We start from the raw sequence: 18,189 nt of genomic DNA on the forward strand, positions 1-18,189 counted from the left end.
GGAGGTGACCAGGCCAGTGGGGAGGGACAGTAAGGAGTGACTAGGCCAGTGGGGGGGAGCAGTTGGGGGCAACTAGGGCAGCAAAGGGGGGCAGTTAGGGGCAACCAGGCTGGTAGAGGGGGGCAGTGAGGAGCGACCAGGCCAGCAAGGTGAGCAGTGAGGAGCGACCAGGCCAGCAAGGTGAGCAGTTGGCGGTGACCAGGCCGGTGGGGGGGCAGTGAGGGGTGACCAGGCTGGTGGAGGGGGCAATTAGGGGCGATCAGGTCGGCAGGCAGAGATGGTTAGGGGTGATCGGGCTGGCAGGTGGGGCAGTTAGGGGCAATCAGGCAGGCAGGCAAGTGAGCAGTTAGGAGCCAGCAGTCCCGGATTGTGAGAGGGATGTCCATCTGCCGGTTTAGGCCCGATCCCCAGGAATTTCGTGCACTGGGCCTCTAGTCATTAACATAAAATAATAGAACATTTTATTTTATTTTTTTAATTTTTTTATTTTTTTCTTTATTGATTAAGGTATTACCTATGTGTTCTTATCCCCCCATTTTCCCGCTACCCTCCCCACCTTCCACTAATGCCCTCACCCCCCTGGTGTCTGTGTCCATTGGTTATGCTTATATGTATGCATACAAGTCCTTTGGTTGATCTCTCCCCCTTATACCCACCCTCCCCTACCTTCCCTTTGAGGTTTGAGCATCTGATCTATGCTTCTATAAAAATTAATATTTTTTCTTGAACATTAACTTACCAGACACTGAATAACTGCACAAATTAATAAGCATAATGCAAATAAACCTATTTTTCTTGTTCTCCGAAAGCGAAATATTTCCTGTTGTGTACAACCAAACAAGTCAGTCCAAGACTAATGACGTGGAAATCGGCTACTAAAATATTCGCTGCTAGTATTAGTGGAGAGAAATGGTGTGCCTGTGCATAAGGAGTATAAGGTAAATGAATGCAACATGATTCTAGTGATCGGTCATTAGCAAACGTTGTAGTTTGTTATTAATAATTATGTATAACAGGATATTGTAAAAATTAAGTTATGAAATTTTTATTAGAACGTTTCTTACATACCATTAAGTTGGCTGGGTCACAAAAATATTCATTGTGGGTTGCATGGGGCCCACGGGCTGTGAATTTGACATGCTTGCTCTACAAGAATATCAAATTACATTTGTCCACAGTGGGGCTAATCATTTTGTCTCCCAAACTTGATCTAGTTTATAGTTATTACATTTTTGTCAGCAGTACCACCATTCTTTCAGGCTGAAGACCTTGGCATTATTAGTCAGTCTTCAAATCTTGCTGATTCTTCTCGGATTTGTTACCTCTCTCTCTCCTCTAAGACACCATTAGACTGGATTACTCTTTCTCTCCTATTTCATTTTTCTGACCCTATCTCTTCCATGCAATAATAATCTAGAAATCTTCATATTAACCTTACTTAAATATTGCATTCATCACATCAGTCTTTTGGCCATCACATTAAATCCATGTTGAAATCTCCCTTATTTCATCTATTTCCTATTCCAGAATTAATCTCTGCTCTTGCTTGTTCATAGATCTTCCCTTTGCCTTGTTAAAATTTGAAATGTTCTCTAAACTATAACTCACATTCTATTTCTTTAATGAAGACTCTTCCAGCTACCAAGCCACACAGATCACTGCCTTTTCTAAACAATTATTCTTATTTTTAACATTTTGTGCTTGTTTTTCAATTTTTCAAATATTTAGTAGGTTCTTCAAGTTATTCTGGAGATAAGGTAGGATATGATTGTATGAATGAATAAAAATGATAAAATATAGGCTGACTTTATTTTCCTAACTACTGAGTGAGCTCTTATCAAGTTGAACATGTGAAATTGTGTAGCTATTATATAACTTTTATATTATAGTGCTTTAAAATTGATAACCTTAAGTAGCTGATCATCATACTCCAATCAATCAAATCATTATATGAATGCATAACAGGGGGGAGGGAGTGAGAGGGTCTAGATAAAAGAAGGTGAAGAGATTAGCCAAAGAACACATAGGTATAGCCCATGTATGCAGACAATAATGTGGTGAAGGCTCGGGGTGGGTGGGGTGGGCAAAGTGGAGGTGGGCAAAGAGGGGAAAATGAGGAACATCTGTAATAGTGTCAACAATTTTAAAAAATATTTTAGTGAGGTTTCAGGATATGAGATTAATATGTAAAAATAAATTGTATTCTACACTGTAACAATAAATAAGCAAAAAATGAATTAAGGAAACAATCCTATATAAAACCCTAATATGCAAATTGACTGAATGCTGGAATGACTGGTCACTATGAAGTGCATTGTCCACCAGGGGGCAGATGCTCAACAAAGGAGCTATCCCCTGGTGGTCAGTGCGCTCCCATGGGGGAGTGCTACTGGGGTACCACCACGGGGTGGGGGCCTAAGCCAACAGGAGGACATCCCCTGAGGGGTCCTGGACTGCAAGAGGGCGCAGCCTGGGCTAAGGGACCCCCACCTTACCCCGTGCACAAATGTCATGCATCGGGCCTCTAGTTCCATGCACTAGTATAATATTGCCATAAAGGATATAATACTTAGGCATACATTTAATAAAAGCAAACACATGTACATTGAAAACTGCAAAACACTGTTGAAATAAAGAAGATCTAAATGAATGTAAAGACATCTCATGTTCACAAGATGGGGAGGAAAAATAAAAATGGTATAACAGTATAGCCGATTGCAAAGTAAAGTAACCCCAAACAAACTAGCCAACCAGGCAAACAGTGACTTTTGATAAAATTCTCAAATATGTGTGGGATGTCTTATGTAGTTTTGTATAATTTAAAATTACCTTCTAATTTATTCTTAATTCTCTTTTTATATCTTATCTCAATTACATTTTTTGCATGTCTGAAAAACAAATGTGGTCACAATAAGTTCAATCGATCCTTACATTTTTATTCTGGTAGTATGGGTCCACGTCTTCCAAGGGCTCTGACACCATTCCTTGAGGAAGATTTCCATAAACAAATGGAAGCTCTTTTCCAACTTCCAAGTCAGTGTTTGGCTTTAAATCTTCTTCATGGTCCTCATTGTGTTTTTTAGCAATACGCTGTTCCATAAGTTCAAGAGACTCCCTCGTGAAGGGGACAAGGCCCTTAGGTTCTGGGGAAGCCATTTTCAATTTTGCACCTGCAAGAAATGTATTTTTTTTAGCTCTCTATTAAATTTGGATATATTGTAGAAAGAAAAATTTTAAATTAAAAAGTTTAGGAAAAATATAAATAAAAGGTAACAGATAACTGCATGTATTCAAAGAAAAGTCCTGAGTTTTGTAGAAAACTGAGCTGTTAAATTAGGTCCTGCTATACTTAATATTAAGCTTAGTTTGTAACTTTATGTGTAACTCACTCTGTTTTCTTTACCTCTCCACTGAATCCTTTTCCTCTTACTGAAATATGCCTTTCCATTTCTCCTTTGTAATAAGAGTTCTAAAGCTGCTAGACATTTGGAGGTGGGAAGTGGGGAATCCAATGATTTCATTCTCATCTGCATTTAACTATTGACTAGGCTTTCCTTTCCTAAACACAGTCTTCATTGCCTCTGAACCTCACTCTTCTCTTCTTTTTCTTAAAATTAAATTTATTGGGGTGACATTAGTTAATGAAATTATGTAGGTTTCAAGTGTACAATTCTATTATACATAATCTGAATACTGTGTTGTATAAAGTCAAATTTCCTTCCATCACCACACATTCAACCCCCTCTACCCTTTTCTACCCGTCCACTCCCATTTTTTTCTCTGGTAACCACCATACTCTTGAGTGTGTCTATGAGTTTTTGTTTGTTTCGGTTATATCTACATGAAAAATTGAAAACATTTATTTGCAAAGACATATGCAATCCTATGTTCATGGCAGCATTATCCACTCTTCTTATGATTCTGAATACTCCCTTTGACAGTTCTTCCCTCCAAATTTTAACTCTGATATTCCTTAAAGTTATGCCTTTCCCTTCTGTTATGTCCTTCTAGGCAAACACACCAATGAGAGCAACTAAACAAGTAAAAACAAAATTATTGTTTTTCCTCATGACTATAATCAAACTTTAACCTTCTACTCATTATATAAAAAAGCACAAATATAAACTAATTATCTTGAATATTATTCATGAGATTTGTATTTGTCATCAATTTCTCTAAAGAAAATAATCTTCTTTCAATTATTTTTCATTATGTATTTACATATGATCCATTGTTTACATATCTACATTGAGGTAAGTCATCTATATCTGGGTTGCTGTAGTATTTACAGGTTTCCTTCCGTCCTAGTCTTTATTTCAAATCATCCTACAGGCCACTCAAATTTGTCTTTATGAAATGTAATTTTATGTATCAATTCCCCATTCATAAGTCTTGTTACTTCCTCTCACATAAAAATATGTTATTTTGCTGATTTTCTCCAGTCTAATTCTTGTCAAAACCTACTCAAGTGATCCTATTCGGTGACAACCGACTGATTATTCTTTATTCATTCCCCTTAACCCTCTTTGTAATTTTATTACTGCAATAAAGGATAAGAAATTTTGTACTTGATAATTGTGGCATTTTGTATGTATATATGTTGTCTCTTATAGTGCTGGCCTTGGCTGAATTCCTTCTATAATGTTTTCCTAAAACAGAAAGCACACACATATGTACACACTTATATATTCTGCACCAGAATTCCACAGTTTAATGAAACTGAGTTGTTTAATAGTTTAGTTCATTACTTATATATTCAGAAAGAAAAGATGTTAGTTAATATTAATGGAATAGCAGTCATTGTAAAAATCAGACTCTAAATGCTTGTTTAAATAAATGGTGTGAGGCAGACATTTAATTATACAAATGGTAAACTCACAGACATCCAAGGAAAGAACACACAGTACATTTTTGTGTCCTGGGACATAAAAATGGAAAATCAAGTCCTGGGATGACTCCTATGCCTCTCATGGGATCACCGTCTTCTGGACTTTTCTTTTCATCTAAAGCAGTGGTTCTCAACCTTTCTAATGCCGTGACCCTTTAATACAGTACCTCATGTTGTGGTGACCCCCAACCATAAAATTATTTTTGTTGCTACTTCATAACTGTTCACAGGTTGAGAACTGCTGCTGTAGAGCCTAAGACCATCAGAAAACACAGATATTTACATTACGATTCATTAACAGTAGCAAAATTACAGTTATGAAGTAGCAACAAAAATAATTTTATGGTTGGAGGACACCACAACATGAGGAACTGTATTAAAGGGTCGCGGCATTAGAAAGGTTGAGAACCACTGATCTAAAGAATGGCTGCCTTTGCTTACTTCTCAGAATACACATTAAACAATGCCATCCCAGCTTCAATTTTATTTGTTTTTTCAGTTTAATTTCCCCCATATGCCTATGTCTGAAAAACTGTAAAAAGATACTCATAATTGGTCTAGCCCAGCCTATGGATTTATTTCCCCTTGGTATAGTCACTTGTGACTAGAGAGAAAGATTTTCACAATAGCAACAGCTTACCTCATTTCTACTTCCCTCAAGGCATGTTACAAGGATGGGGTGTGAAGCAATAAGAGATAAATATGGAGTACGCATAATGGCATGTATCTACTTGGATCTCTCTTTCCAGATTAATGCTTTAAAAAACTAACAATTGTTCATCTTAAAATTTGCTTATTTTCCAAGTACCTTGCTCAATATCATGAACAAAACTAACACATTAAAAGTTGGTTAAGAATCATTTATATATACCATATGTACATACAAACACATCTACAGCAACAACACAATTTATAAACATAGGCTACAGATACTGAAGTTTGTTGTTACATTTGAAATCTTACTTCTTTAATATATTAAATGTGCTTTCAAAATTGAACTCCTGAGGAGAAACCAAGATGGCGGCCTAGGTAAGCACCTAAACTGCTGCCTTGCACAACAATTTTAAAACAACAACTAAAAGACAGAACGGACATCATCCAAAACCACAGGAAAGCTGGCTGAGTGGAAATTCTACAACTAGAAGGAAAGAGAAAAGCTCACGGATCAGAGGAGCTGCAAAGCGCTGAGGTACGGAGACACACGCACAAAGAGAAAGGGCGGCCAAGTGCCTGGCTGGCGGGAGAGAAAAGGAAGCCCCCAACTGCACTGAACCCCAGTTCAGACTGCACTGAACCCCAGCTCCGGCTGAAACCCCGTGGACCCAGGCTCATACGGGTGGAGTCTGAACTGTAGAGAAAGGCACATGGAGACTCAGAGACTCGAAGACTTGGGGGAGCAGCAGTGGGCAGGGGTCTGGAGGCGCGTGCGCATGTGAGTGTGTGCAGAGAGGTCTGACTGCGGAGGTTGCTGAAGGCTTTCCATAGCGGAAGGAGTCGGAAGCTTCTGACTGCACTGAATCCCAGTTTTGACTGCACTGAAATCCAGTTCCAGGCGAGCCCCTGGGGGACCCATGCTCTTACAGAGGGAATCTGGACTATCAGGCGGAAACTCAAGGGATCCGTGGAAGGCAGAGGTCTGGAGGCACGTGCGCAAGGGCAGGGCTGACGGGAAGCCAAGACGGTATGCTCAGCCCTGAGACTCCGCCCCATCCAAGCTGAACACAGAGGCTTTTTCAATTTTACAAGTCTGGTCCTATAAGGCTGTCTCCAATACAGAAGGTATCCCGGTGTAGACACAGCTGATACTCACAGCCAATTGGCCTGGAGGTCAATTCCTCCCAGTGATACCAACAACAATCAAGACTTACCTACAACAAGGCTGTACACACAGTCCACAAAGGGGAGCACCAAGAGTGTTCACCTCAGGTAACTGGGGAGGCCAACCCACTGGGCCATATAGGAAACCTGGCACACAAAGCTACCCTATCAACTCAGGGAAGCAGTGAAAATGCAGAGTCAAAGAAACAAACCACAAATGAAAGAAATGGAGGAGAACAAACGACTAGATATAGAATTCAAAACCATGGTTATAAGGTTTTTCAAGAATTTCCTAGAAAAGGCCGATAAATTTAACGAGACTCTCAAGGATATGAAAAAGGACCAACTAGAAATTAAACATACACTGACTGAAATAAAAAATATTATGCAGAGACCCAACAGCAGACTAGAGGAACGCAAGAATCAAGTCAAAGATTTGAAATACAAAGAAGTAAAAAACACTCAACCGGAAAAGCAAAAAGAAAAAAGAATCCAAAAAGTTGAAGATAGTGTAAGAAGCCTCTGGGACAACTTCAAGCATACCAACATCAGAATTATGGGAGTGCCAGAAGAAGAGAGAGAGCAAGATACTGAAAACCTATTTGAAGAAATAATGACAGAAAACTTCCCCCACCTGGTGAAAGAAATAGACTTACAAGCACAGGAAGTGCACAGAACCCCAAACAAAAGGAATCTAAAGAGGACCACACCAAGACATATCATTATTAAAATGCCAAGGGCAAAAGACAAAGAGAGAATATTAAAAGCAGCAAGAGAAAAACAGTTAATTACCTATAAGGGAGCACCCATATGATTGTCAGCTGATTTCTCAACAGAAACTATGCAGGCCAGACAAGAGTGGCAAGATATATTCAAAGTGATGAATAGCAAGAACCTACAACCAAGATTACTCTACCCAGCAAAGCTATCATTCAGAATTGAAGGTCCGATAAAGAGCTTCACAGATAAGAAAAAGCTAAAGGAGTTCATCACCACCAAACCAGTATTATATGAAATGCTGAAAGGTATTCTTTAAGAGGAAGAAGAAAAAAGTAAAGATAAAAATTATGAACAACAAATACATATCTATCAACAAGTGAACCTAAAAATCAAGTGAATTAAAAATCTGAGGAACAGAATAAATTGGTGAATATAATAGAATCAGGGGCGAAGAAAAGGAGTGGATTGATAATTATCAGGGGGAAAGGGGTGTAGCAGGTGCAGGAAGAGACTGGACAAAAATCGTATACCTATGGATGAGGACAATTGGGGGGAGGTAAGGGCAGAGGGTGGGGTGGGAACCGGGTGGAGGGGAGCTATGGGGGGAAAAAGAAGAAACAATTGTAATAATCTGAACAATAAAGATTTATTAAATTAAAAAAATTGAACTCCTTACATGGAGTTCCTTGAGTATAAATTAAAAGATTTCTTAATGACTTATGATTATAGGTTAGTATAAACAATAAACAAATAAAATCATGAACTTTGAAATTATATAGACATGCATTTAAAAGCTAAATTTTGTTACTAATGTTCTGAGAGGTCTCAGTCAAGTTATTCAATATTCTTGAACATTGTCATAAAATTGGTGTTTTTCTTTGGGTTAAATAAGAATAAAATAAAATAATATAGGTGACAATACCTAGTACATTGGCACCTAATAAATGGGAAGTAAATATAAATTTTAATTGTGATAAGATTTTATATCTTAGAATGATGGGCCAAACCTAATAAAATAATATATAATGGAATATATGTATGGTTATGAAAGTGGGGCCAAAAAAATCCCATCTGCACAAGTACAGTGAAGATACTTCTTTTGTAACAGAGAAAACTGCCAAGAGATTTTACTTAATAGTAATTGCAATGTAAATCAATACTACCTTGTATCTGCCAAATAGCTATATAACCTTGATCTGTATTGAAGGAAGATGTAGGAGGCAGATCTTCTCTATTCTGCTATAATCCATAACCACACCCAAAAGGCATGTAGGTAAACTGAAGGGTCTTCAGATAGAATCGGAATATTGATTAGACTCAAATTACAGCATCTATAGACTACTTAAAAAAATAGAGGCTACATTAGTTGAAGTAGAAAAGACTCAAGTAAAACATTCTCTTTTCAAAGTATCATAACATTGCCTGGGTCATGTTTCTTCACATGTAAACCAGAATCCCTCATGTATTGCACAAGATCATAAGGGTTAAACAGACCATATACAGAAAGCCTGCAGGACAGTACTGACTCTGTCCATGCTAATTCTCTCCCCCAATTCAGTTATCCCAGAAGACTTCCTTAGTGATATTTTTTTAATTTTTAAAATATGTTTTTATTGATTTTAGAGAAGAAGGAAGAGGGAGAGAGAGATAGAAACATCAATAAGAACCATCCATTGGCTGCCTCCTGCATGCCCTCTATTGGGAATCGAGCTTGCAACCTGAGAAAGCTCCGACCTGGAATTGAACCCTGACCTCCTGGTTCTTGGGTCCACACTCAACTACTGAGCCATATAGGCCAGGCTCCTTAGTGATAATTTTGATGCTGAATGAAAGTACTCTGGCTGGTTGACTATGTAAATGAACTGATAGTGAGCACTGACTTTTATAGTATGTCAAAGAAATGCAAGTACTTATCAAATGGAACCGACTTGCATCTGACTTCTAGATGGCTAAGAAAAGATTATAAATTATTAATAATTAAGTCACACTTAGGTAAAAGCATTTCTGTGGGGAATTTATAAAATATGGTCCAGGCACTATGCTTTCCGGTGAGTGATCTTAATACAGCACACTAAAGCCTGAAAAATATAGAAAGATTAATAGTTAATCTGTCCATTAGACTGCCTTTCTAAAAAATCGAAAGCTAAAGTGCGCTTTTGGCAAGAATTGTATCAAATTAAACTCAAGTTTGGACTCTAACAAGTTCTAGTTGCACTAATATTTTATATTGATTAAAGTGCAAGCCATGTATCTTGGATATCAGTTGAAAGTAGCACAACCAGCATCAATATGAGAAAAAGAGAGGCATTATGATAGAAAAGTATTATCCTTATAACAATTTTCAAGCATTTGAAAATGAGCCAATATTGTATTTATCATAATTAAGGCAATTATAATTTTGGTCACACTTACTGAGTGACTACCATTTGTGAGGCACTGGACTAGATGTTTCTATTATCTCATGTTCTCACATGTCATCCTTGTGATCACCATTTATAAATAAGGAAGCAGACATTGATGAGTTTCATGACTTCTCCATCATGGTATAGCTAGTTGAGTGGTGAAAATATATGCTAACTCAGGTGTGCCCAGTGAAATATTTTTGGTGGTTTGAGCTGAAGTATCATTGATGCTCACTGGACTGCTTCTGCCATATGATATTGGCTGTGATCTTGGCTTTAACTTAGTCCTTCCCTTCTCTCCCCGTCCTTCCATTTTCTTCTGTAGATGCTCAGATTGAGGATTATTGAGAGCTGAGTTTAAATCTATCAATGATTTCATTTCTCCCAGGCTGATATGTTACTGTCATTAAGCATAACTTGAAGCATTGGGATCATATAGAATATACTTAGTAGTTCATTTCAAAGCAGAGTGGCAAAATAGAGGCTATTCAATAATTGATACAAAGAAGTTAGTGGGAAATGCTTTTCTCCCAAGTATTTTCACCATTCGTGGGAGTGTTCTCTGTCAGTCATTTCAACTTAAATTTAGACTACATTCTCTGTAAAGCCTTTGGAGCATGAGAGAGAGTGCATATGGGTTGAATTTTACTTTTTCTTCACGGGCATTTTGAAGTTTGGGCATTCTCTGACTTCTAGTTTTGCTGATGGTATGGGTTTTGTGTCGTTTTAATTGTTGTTGTTGTTTTGTATTGTATTGTTCGTGAAACATACGGGGAGGTTCAGAGTTGTGCAGTTCCCATTATCCTTGGCTCCAGACACTTCTAATAGCCAAATAAATTTTGGACGGCTGAATGATTTAAATGCTAAACAAAATTTAAAATTAAAAACCTACACAATAAAACTTACAAAAGAAAGCATAAATAAATGGCTTTATAATTATTTAAAATGAAGGTCCTAGTTTAATGAAACAAAGTGATGGCTAGGATGTGAAGAAATAAATACTTCAATATAAACTTTTTTGGTATTATAAATTGGTACATATTTTCCAAAAACATATCTAGCACTTGTTCTCTAAATTAAAATATGTAAACTTTACCTTAGTAATTTGAGCAATAAGAACATACCCAATAGGTACACCTCAAACCAATTAATGTACACAGTGTTCAAAATTGTATTTTCTGTTAAATTTATTGGGGTGACATTGGTTAATAAATTATATAGGTTTCAAGCGTACAATTCTATGACATAACATCTGTCATATGATATTGACATTTTATAATGTTTACTTTATTATTCATATATATATGTAATATATATATGAATAATAAAGTAATATATATATGAATAATAAAGTAAACATTATAAAATGACAATTGAAGATTCAGCTGGTATTTGGATGTTCCTTGTGCAGTTTTGTTTGCTTTTCCATATGTTTGAAATATTTTGTAATAAATATTTGGAAAATATCTAGCTCCATAACCAAATATTTATTGGATCACCTGGATTTCAATCTGGAGTTGAGAACTCTTAAACTGTGACCTTGAGCAAGGCACTTAACCTCTCCAAGGCTAGTTTCCTCAATTATAAAAAATGGGAATAATAAGAGTACTTACCTCCTAGAATAGTGTGAGCATGGAATGAGTTAATAAATACAAAGCATCCAGAAGAGGTAATATGCACTCAGTATATACTAGCTGTTACTATTTTAAAGCACTGTATTTTTATGTTTAACTCTCTTTAAGTTAAAATTTCTGCCATACTTCCTAGAATTTATAAAGAGAATATGCTGAATATAATTTCTTACTAATAAATCAAAGGAATGATAATATTCAATTACAATCAACTGCCATACTGTGACATGCTTAAATAATTTTTGAAAGAGTTCTGCTTTTTACATTTTTTTCTGCTTTATTTATTTGTATCTCTTTCATCACCATACTTGTAGATTTTTTTCTTGCTGCTTTCACATTGCTTCCTTCTATTGGCTTACCCTTCTAACAATTCCTCTCTAATTTGCTAGGGATAAACAACCATAACAATTGCACATGAGTGACAGTCCAAAATCTCCAATGGAAAAAAAAAATCAACCATACTGTAAAACTTTTAACTTTTCATTAATCTTCTCCATCCTCCCTAACCCCAAGTTCCATTATTTTTTGTCCTGAGATATAGCTTGCAGCATAAATAAATGGCTTTATAATAATAAATAGGGCTGAGCATAAGTCTCTTTAGATTTCAAGATTCCAGTCATGTTTAGAAAAATCTGATATTTCTTTTATTATAATTAAAATGTCACAAATTATTACCTGGTAATTTGAAGTCCCGAGGGTAGACTATTTATAAGCGGAAAGACTGAATGACAGGCAACTAGCTGAACAGACTTAACATCTAATAGCAAATAACCATATACTCCTGTGAGTATACAATCTCTAGTCTCCAAAACTGGCTCAGATTTCATTTTAATTATCACATAATAATTTATACGCTTAGATTCTTCCTGTATTAGCATCTCTTTACTCTAGTGTGGCTAATCACTTTTTTTTTATTTCAAATCGTTTTCTTGCCCCTAAGATTGTTTTGCTCTTTCTGACTAAATAACTGTTGATACATAGCTCTTGTTTTTACATTCTCTGCAATTATGGTCTGCCCAGAGTTCAACCGATGTTGGCTAAGGCTCCTAATCTGTGTGCCTGACCTAGGATTGACCTACTCTCTGGGTGGACATTCTGCGTTTTTTGATGGCTTCAGATTTCCTGATTGCTCAACTCTATCCTTCCTAACCCCTCTCAGAATCCTTGAAACACATTACTGAAATGTTCTCTCTTTCAGAAAGAAGTTGTAAACAACTTCTTGTTTGGCAGATGATATATATATATGTATACACACACACACACACACACACACACACACACACACACACACACATATATATATATGCATGTATATATATATATATATATAAAATTCATCAGTACTTTTTTTTAATTCTATATTTTAACATTTTAATAACATACATGTTTTAAAAAGTGAGCTCCAATTTTCCTTAAAAGATTCTTCTTGCCAGTTAATATGTCATGTAGGAAAATATGTTCAACCATGGTGCTTACTTTTGGCATTAATTTATTTAGCAATTATTTGCAGAACATACTTAAGTGCCAAGTACTATGCCCGGTAGCAGTTCTAGAAAAATTAATAAAATATAATCACAGGACAATTTAAGGACAATAGGAGACAGACTTGTACACAAATAAGAACCAAGTCATCTTGGTCATCTCTGAAAATTTTTAAGTTTTAAGAGCAACATTAACTGAAATTAAAATCATCTCCAACACTGGTGGACCTGGATTTTTCAGAGTGCCAAATTTTCTAATAACCTGATAACAATTAATGTCTCTCTTCTTGAGGAAGGGGGCAGTCTAGGGAACTAAGCTTCAGAATTACAGTCAATATACACAGTAGGATTAGAGGTCCATACGCAGTGTCAGATAACAAAGTCTCCCTATCTGCATCTGAGTGTAAATTTGCTATGAAAAATGAATAAAGGAAAACGTATTGGCAGCTGAAACAACAGGAAGGAACATACAGCACTGGGGATAGGATCCCAATGAAGGACTCCTGGCTCACTAACAAATGCCACTATGACAGTGACAGAGATGATAGAAAGTGAAGCTACTAGGAACACAAAAGTAAAGCTGCTCTGGCTTAAATAGTTCAATTTGAATCTTCTAAGACAACACAGGTTTGGGTGACCTACTAATAAGTCTGGGAAAGTGGTCTAACCCAACATTGTAAAGCACTAATGGCTCCAATTTCTCCAGATGTTCTTCAAACTTCTCCTTTGTAAAATTGGCCTCTAAAATTTCTGAATTACCCCTTATTACCCTAACAAAATGAACAAGTTGTCGAAGAGCCAGGATCTTCCTAGAATTGTATTTTTGGTGAACCCGGTCTGTCAAATCCTTGACCAAAAATCCCTGGCCAGTGACCACATTGGGGCTCAACAAGTGAAAGAAAAAGTACCACTTGTCACTTCCCAGTAGAATGCATGAGGGTTTTGTCATGCAACCAGATTCTATAACTTGCCTTCAACCCTGAAGTCCTTGGTGCCACTGGCTCCCCTGAGATGCAAGACCTGATCTCAATTTCTATTTAATAAAATCCATAACTGGAACTCTTCCTCGAGCTCTTGGGGACCATACACAGCAAACTGACTTCCCTGAGCATCTTCCTAATCTGCAATGGGACTGTTGAATTTCTCTTAACCTTCATTGTTGCCCAGCTTCTGAGCAGTGGAACTAAGCTCATAGATCCACAAACCATGCCCTAAATATGCAACAAGATAGAGTTCTGAACCAGTTGTCATGTAAGGCAAACCACAAACCTCTAGCACTTAGTCTGGCTCTGGGTTAGCTTGAGTTGTGTATAAGAACTTCAACAATGTATCAGACTCTGGATGGCTGACAAGATGGCACAGTGTCCAATCTGCAGTTCATGAATCCCTCAAAAGACAAAGGTGAGAGTGGCCTCTGGTCAAAACCTTGGTACTGAATTATAGGGAAAGCAAATCCCCTCAATGCAGCTGAATTACTAGTATTCTAGCTCTTGACTACCTATTAGAAATCTCCAGGTGTTAATATTGAAAACCTAGGAGCAAACAGCCCAACCCAGGAAGATAGTTTCAGAATATGTTGGGTGGAGGCCACCTGAAATGAATCTAATGCAGCCTGTCAGACAGAAAGATTCATTTATAAAGCAAGCAGAGACATCATTACATTTTCTTTCATTGTTTTTTTCTTGTTGGATATCCTAAGTATGAGACATAGAACATCACTTCTCCCATAGATCCACATCCTTTTCACCCCTTTGAGCACCTTCTTTTCCTTAGCTCTAGAGTTTCCTCATTCTCTGGGTACCTGTTTAGCAATGACCTTACCAAATACTACCATTCTGCCACACAGATCTTATGGTAGAACAGTTCTAAAGTTTGAAATCAAAGAAATGCACTGATGCTAAATGAAATAAGCCAATCAGAGAAAGATAAATGTTACATGATCTCACTCATTTATGGAATATAATGAACAACAAAAACTGATGAACAAAAACAGATCCAGAGACAGAGAAGCATCGATCAGACCATCAAACCTCAGAGGGAAGGTAGGGGAGGGTGGGGGTAAAGGGGAGAGATCAACCAAAGGACTTGTATGCATGCATATAAGCCTAACCAATGGATACAGACAACAGGGGGGTGAGGGCATGAGTGTGGGGGTTGGGGGGGATAATGGGAGGATATGGACACATGTGGAATACATTAATCAAAAAATAAATTTAAAAAAACACACAAAGAAATGCACTGGGACATCCACCTTATCCTATTGCTCCCAGTTCCCTCGGAGATAGCAAATCTCTTTTTCTTTCCACTCTTTCCTCTTGTTCCCAACATGTCCAATCTCATCTATAAGTAGTGTGATTAGAAGTCACGGGTGTTGGGGAAAGTTTGGGTGGATGCTGAAATTGTTGAAAACTAATTATTAAGAAAATGTCATTCTCTTTTCTTTTCAAAAGCATCCTGAGTTGGAGGATGAATGACATGGCCACTCAATCAGTGAGCCAGTGCTTTGCCTCTGTTCCCAGGAAAGAGGCTGTGTGGATAACATTTCCTACCAGCAGCTGTAGCTGCATCTTCTGAGAGATAATGATGGAGAGCAAAGAAAGGGCCAGTAAGAAGCCAATGTTTTTCCTCTCTCCTCCCACTCCCCTTTCTTCCGTCTTTCGGTTTGATTCCCAGAGACAGCCTGCCAGTAATGCAGTCAGGCTGTGGAGACAGATTCTGCACATGTAGGAAGTGACTGTCTAGGGCAGTCACAGCCTCCTCAATTTCACTTTTCTCCTTAGGGAATGAAACAACAACATACAAATAATCAACCTCTGTGCTTCCTGGGAAGCTGAATTTGATCGTAGTGATGAGAAACAGATGCTAGATTTGCTTTGCCAAAAAGAATTATGAAATGTTCTACTCTATACTAGATAGTATATATTCATGTATTCTCCTTACTTACTAAAAGATTTAGGGTAGCTTACAAGGGTGTAAGCCATAGAGCAAGATAATATGAATTAGGAAAAATGAAGGGGAAAATAAAGCATAATGGATCCACAGAGTAAGGATAATATCCCAAATGCCAATTTCAATCTAACATGAAATCCTATCTAATAAAGAGGGAATATGCAAATTGACCATCATGCTGTCACAAAGATGGCGGCATCCATAACTACAAGATGGTGGCGCCCAGTCCTCTCAGACCTGCCCAGTCCCCTCAGCCCTGCCGACCCTTTCAGCCCAGCCAAAGGGTCAGCAGGCATGTGGTGCGGCCAGACCTGCCCTCAGCCCCCCAGCCGCCCAGGGTCGGCCCAAGGTGCAGGCAAGCCTCAGATGGTGGCTGCCTAGCTGATGCCCAAGGCACAGGCAAGCCTCGGATGTTGGCTGCCCAGCTGCCAGGGCAGGCCTGAGGCACAGGCAAGCCTCGGATGGTGGCTGCCCAGCTGCCCAAGGGCCACCCGAGGCTCAGGTAACCAGGGCCAGCCAAGGCTTGTACTGCTGGCAGTGGCAGCAGCAGAGGTGTGATGGGAGCATTGCCTTCTCCTGATTGCCCGCTTGCCTCCCGCCCCTGAGGGCTCCCGGACTGTGAGAGGGGGCAGGCCGGGCTGAGGGACCCCCACTCCAGTGCATGAATTTTCATGCACCGGGCTTCTAGTAGAAAATAAAAGGTAAAAATGACTTCTCATTTAGTTTCCAAACTATTTTGAAACAATTAAGCTTTCTATCAGCATGAACAATGCATCAAGCCTATTGCACCAATGAAATTCAGATAATTGTAATAAAAAAAAGTAATGACAATGCTGATAAACAAGTTAACTTGGGACTAGAATGTACTGCATACATAAGTGAAGGAGACAGGTAATGTAATTACTGAATGAAATCTATATTGTTGAGAATGTAGAAATTACACATGCTTTAGAGAAGAGACCAATTTATATTGACATTTTTGTTTGTCAGGACTACTTGAGTGCACTTCATAGATATATTATGGCTTATATTTCATCTTCCCCACATTCTGTGATGACTCACAACTAAGTTCTCTGATGCAGAGCCTTTTCCCTTAGAGCTCTCTATCATCTTCCCTTTCTCCCCCACCCCTCCCCACAGGGGTTTAGAACTCAAATGATATTAGATGCATTGCTTTTTTTATGGAAGACACAAAAATATTATCATTGTCTTTTAGGAAGCAGAAAAATATGAGGAAATGTGATTGAAACTAACAATATTCTGAAAGATACGGATAAGATGAAAACAATAGCTTTAGCAGTAAAGCTCTAGAGACATAAATGAGACTCTTCTCAGTGGATACGACCCTTAACCCACTGGGGTATGAAAGCAATGGGCACCTTCACACAGTTCAGGTGAGAGTGTGAATACTGCATTTTTATTGGAAGGACTGTTTGGCAATAGTTACTTGTACTCTTTGCTCCCCGCCACCACCACCACCACCAAATTAAACTTCCCAGTGAATATTCTTGCTGAAGTTGAGAGGTCATGTTTGCAAAGATGTTAGTCACAGCAGGCTTTTCATTTCAAAGACTGAAATCAATCCAAGTGTCCACCCTAAGGAGCTAATATTGTAAATCCAGTAGGTTGCTATCATGAGACACTATTTAGTAAACATGAAGAATGAGCTGTGTCTGTGCTCATATGGAAAGATTCCCAAAATAAATTATTTCATGAAAAATGTAACATTAGGAATGGCTTGCCTTGTTTACCTTTGAATAAAATGTTTTATAAGTTATATACATAGGGTTATATATGCTACCACATGCATAATGTTTCCTCTCTGGAAGAAATTAAACTGCTATATCCATGAAGAGGAACTGAAAAGGTGTCAAGGGATTCTGTTGCTTTCTGCTTAACGGGTCTCTACTACTTGAATGTAATGTACCATGTACGTATTACTAAAACCCAGAATTGGAACGCTCACACACTGAAGGCTTGGGAATAAAGGTTAGATTGACCAAAAAGGCATCAATCCACCTGGAATTTTGCAGCTGCCTGTTCCCCTTGATTTCAACCCACTTGGTTTTCCGCTTTGGGATTATTTTTCCACTTCAGCTGCTTATTCCCTGTTGAACTTTGATTAGCTGACTCCTACTCTTTAATTCTTCCTGGCATACAATTTATCTCGCCTGCCTTAATTGACTTTGCCTCCTTTGTCCTCGGACCTGGAGTCTGACTGCAGCTGTTTCTATTCCCAAGTCAGCCCATTTTGGCCTCAGTATATCCACTTCATTCTGGTCTCAACTCTCTCACTCTGG

General features: G+C 38.1%; 1 protein-coding gene across 1 annotated transcript in view; it reads right to left on the reverse strand.

Moving 5' to 3' along the window:
• The window catches only part of SCN7A (sodium voltage-gated channel alpha subunit 7), an 82,730-nt gene that overhangs the window by 60,325 nt on the left and 4,216 nt on the right, over positions 1 to 18,189 (reverse strand). Inside the window, exon 2 of the mRNA XM_008138613.3 lies at positions 2,932 to 3,170. Coding sequence (XP_008136835.3) covers positions 2,932 to 3,170 — 239 coding nt within the window. The remainder of the gene's footprint in view (positions 1 to 2,931; positions 3,171 to 18,189) is intronic.

This window comes from Eptesicus fuscus, chromosome 11 (genome assembly GCF_027574615.1).
Source record: "Eptesicus fuscus isolate TK198812 chromosome 11, DD_ASM_mEF_20220401, whole genome shotgun sequence".
In the NCBI taxonomy this organism is placed as follows: domain Eukaryota; kingdom Metazoa; phylum Chordata; class Mammalia; order Chiroptera; family Vespertilionidae; genus Eptesicus; species Eptesicus fuscus.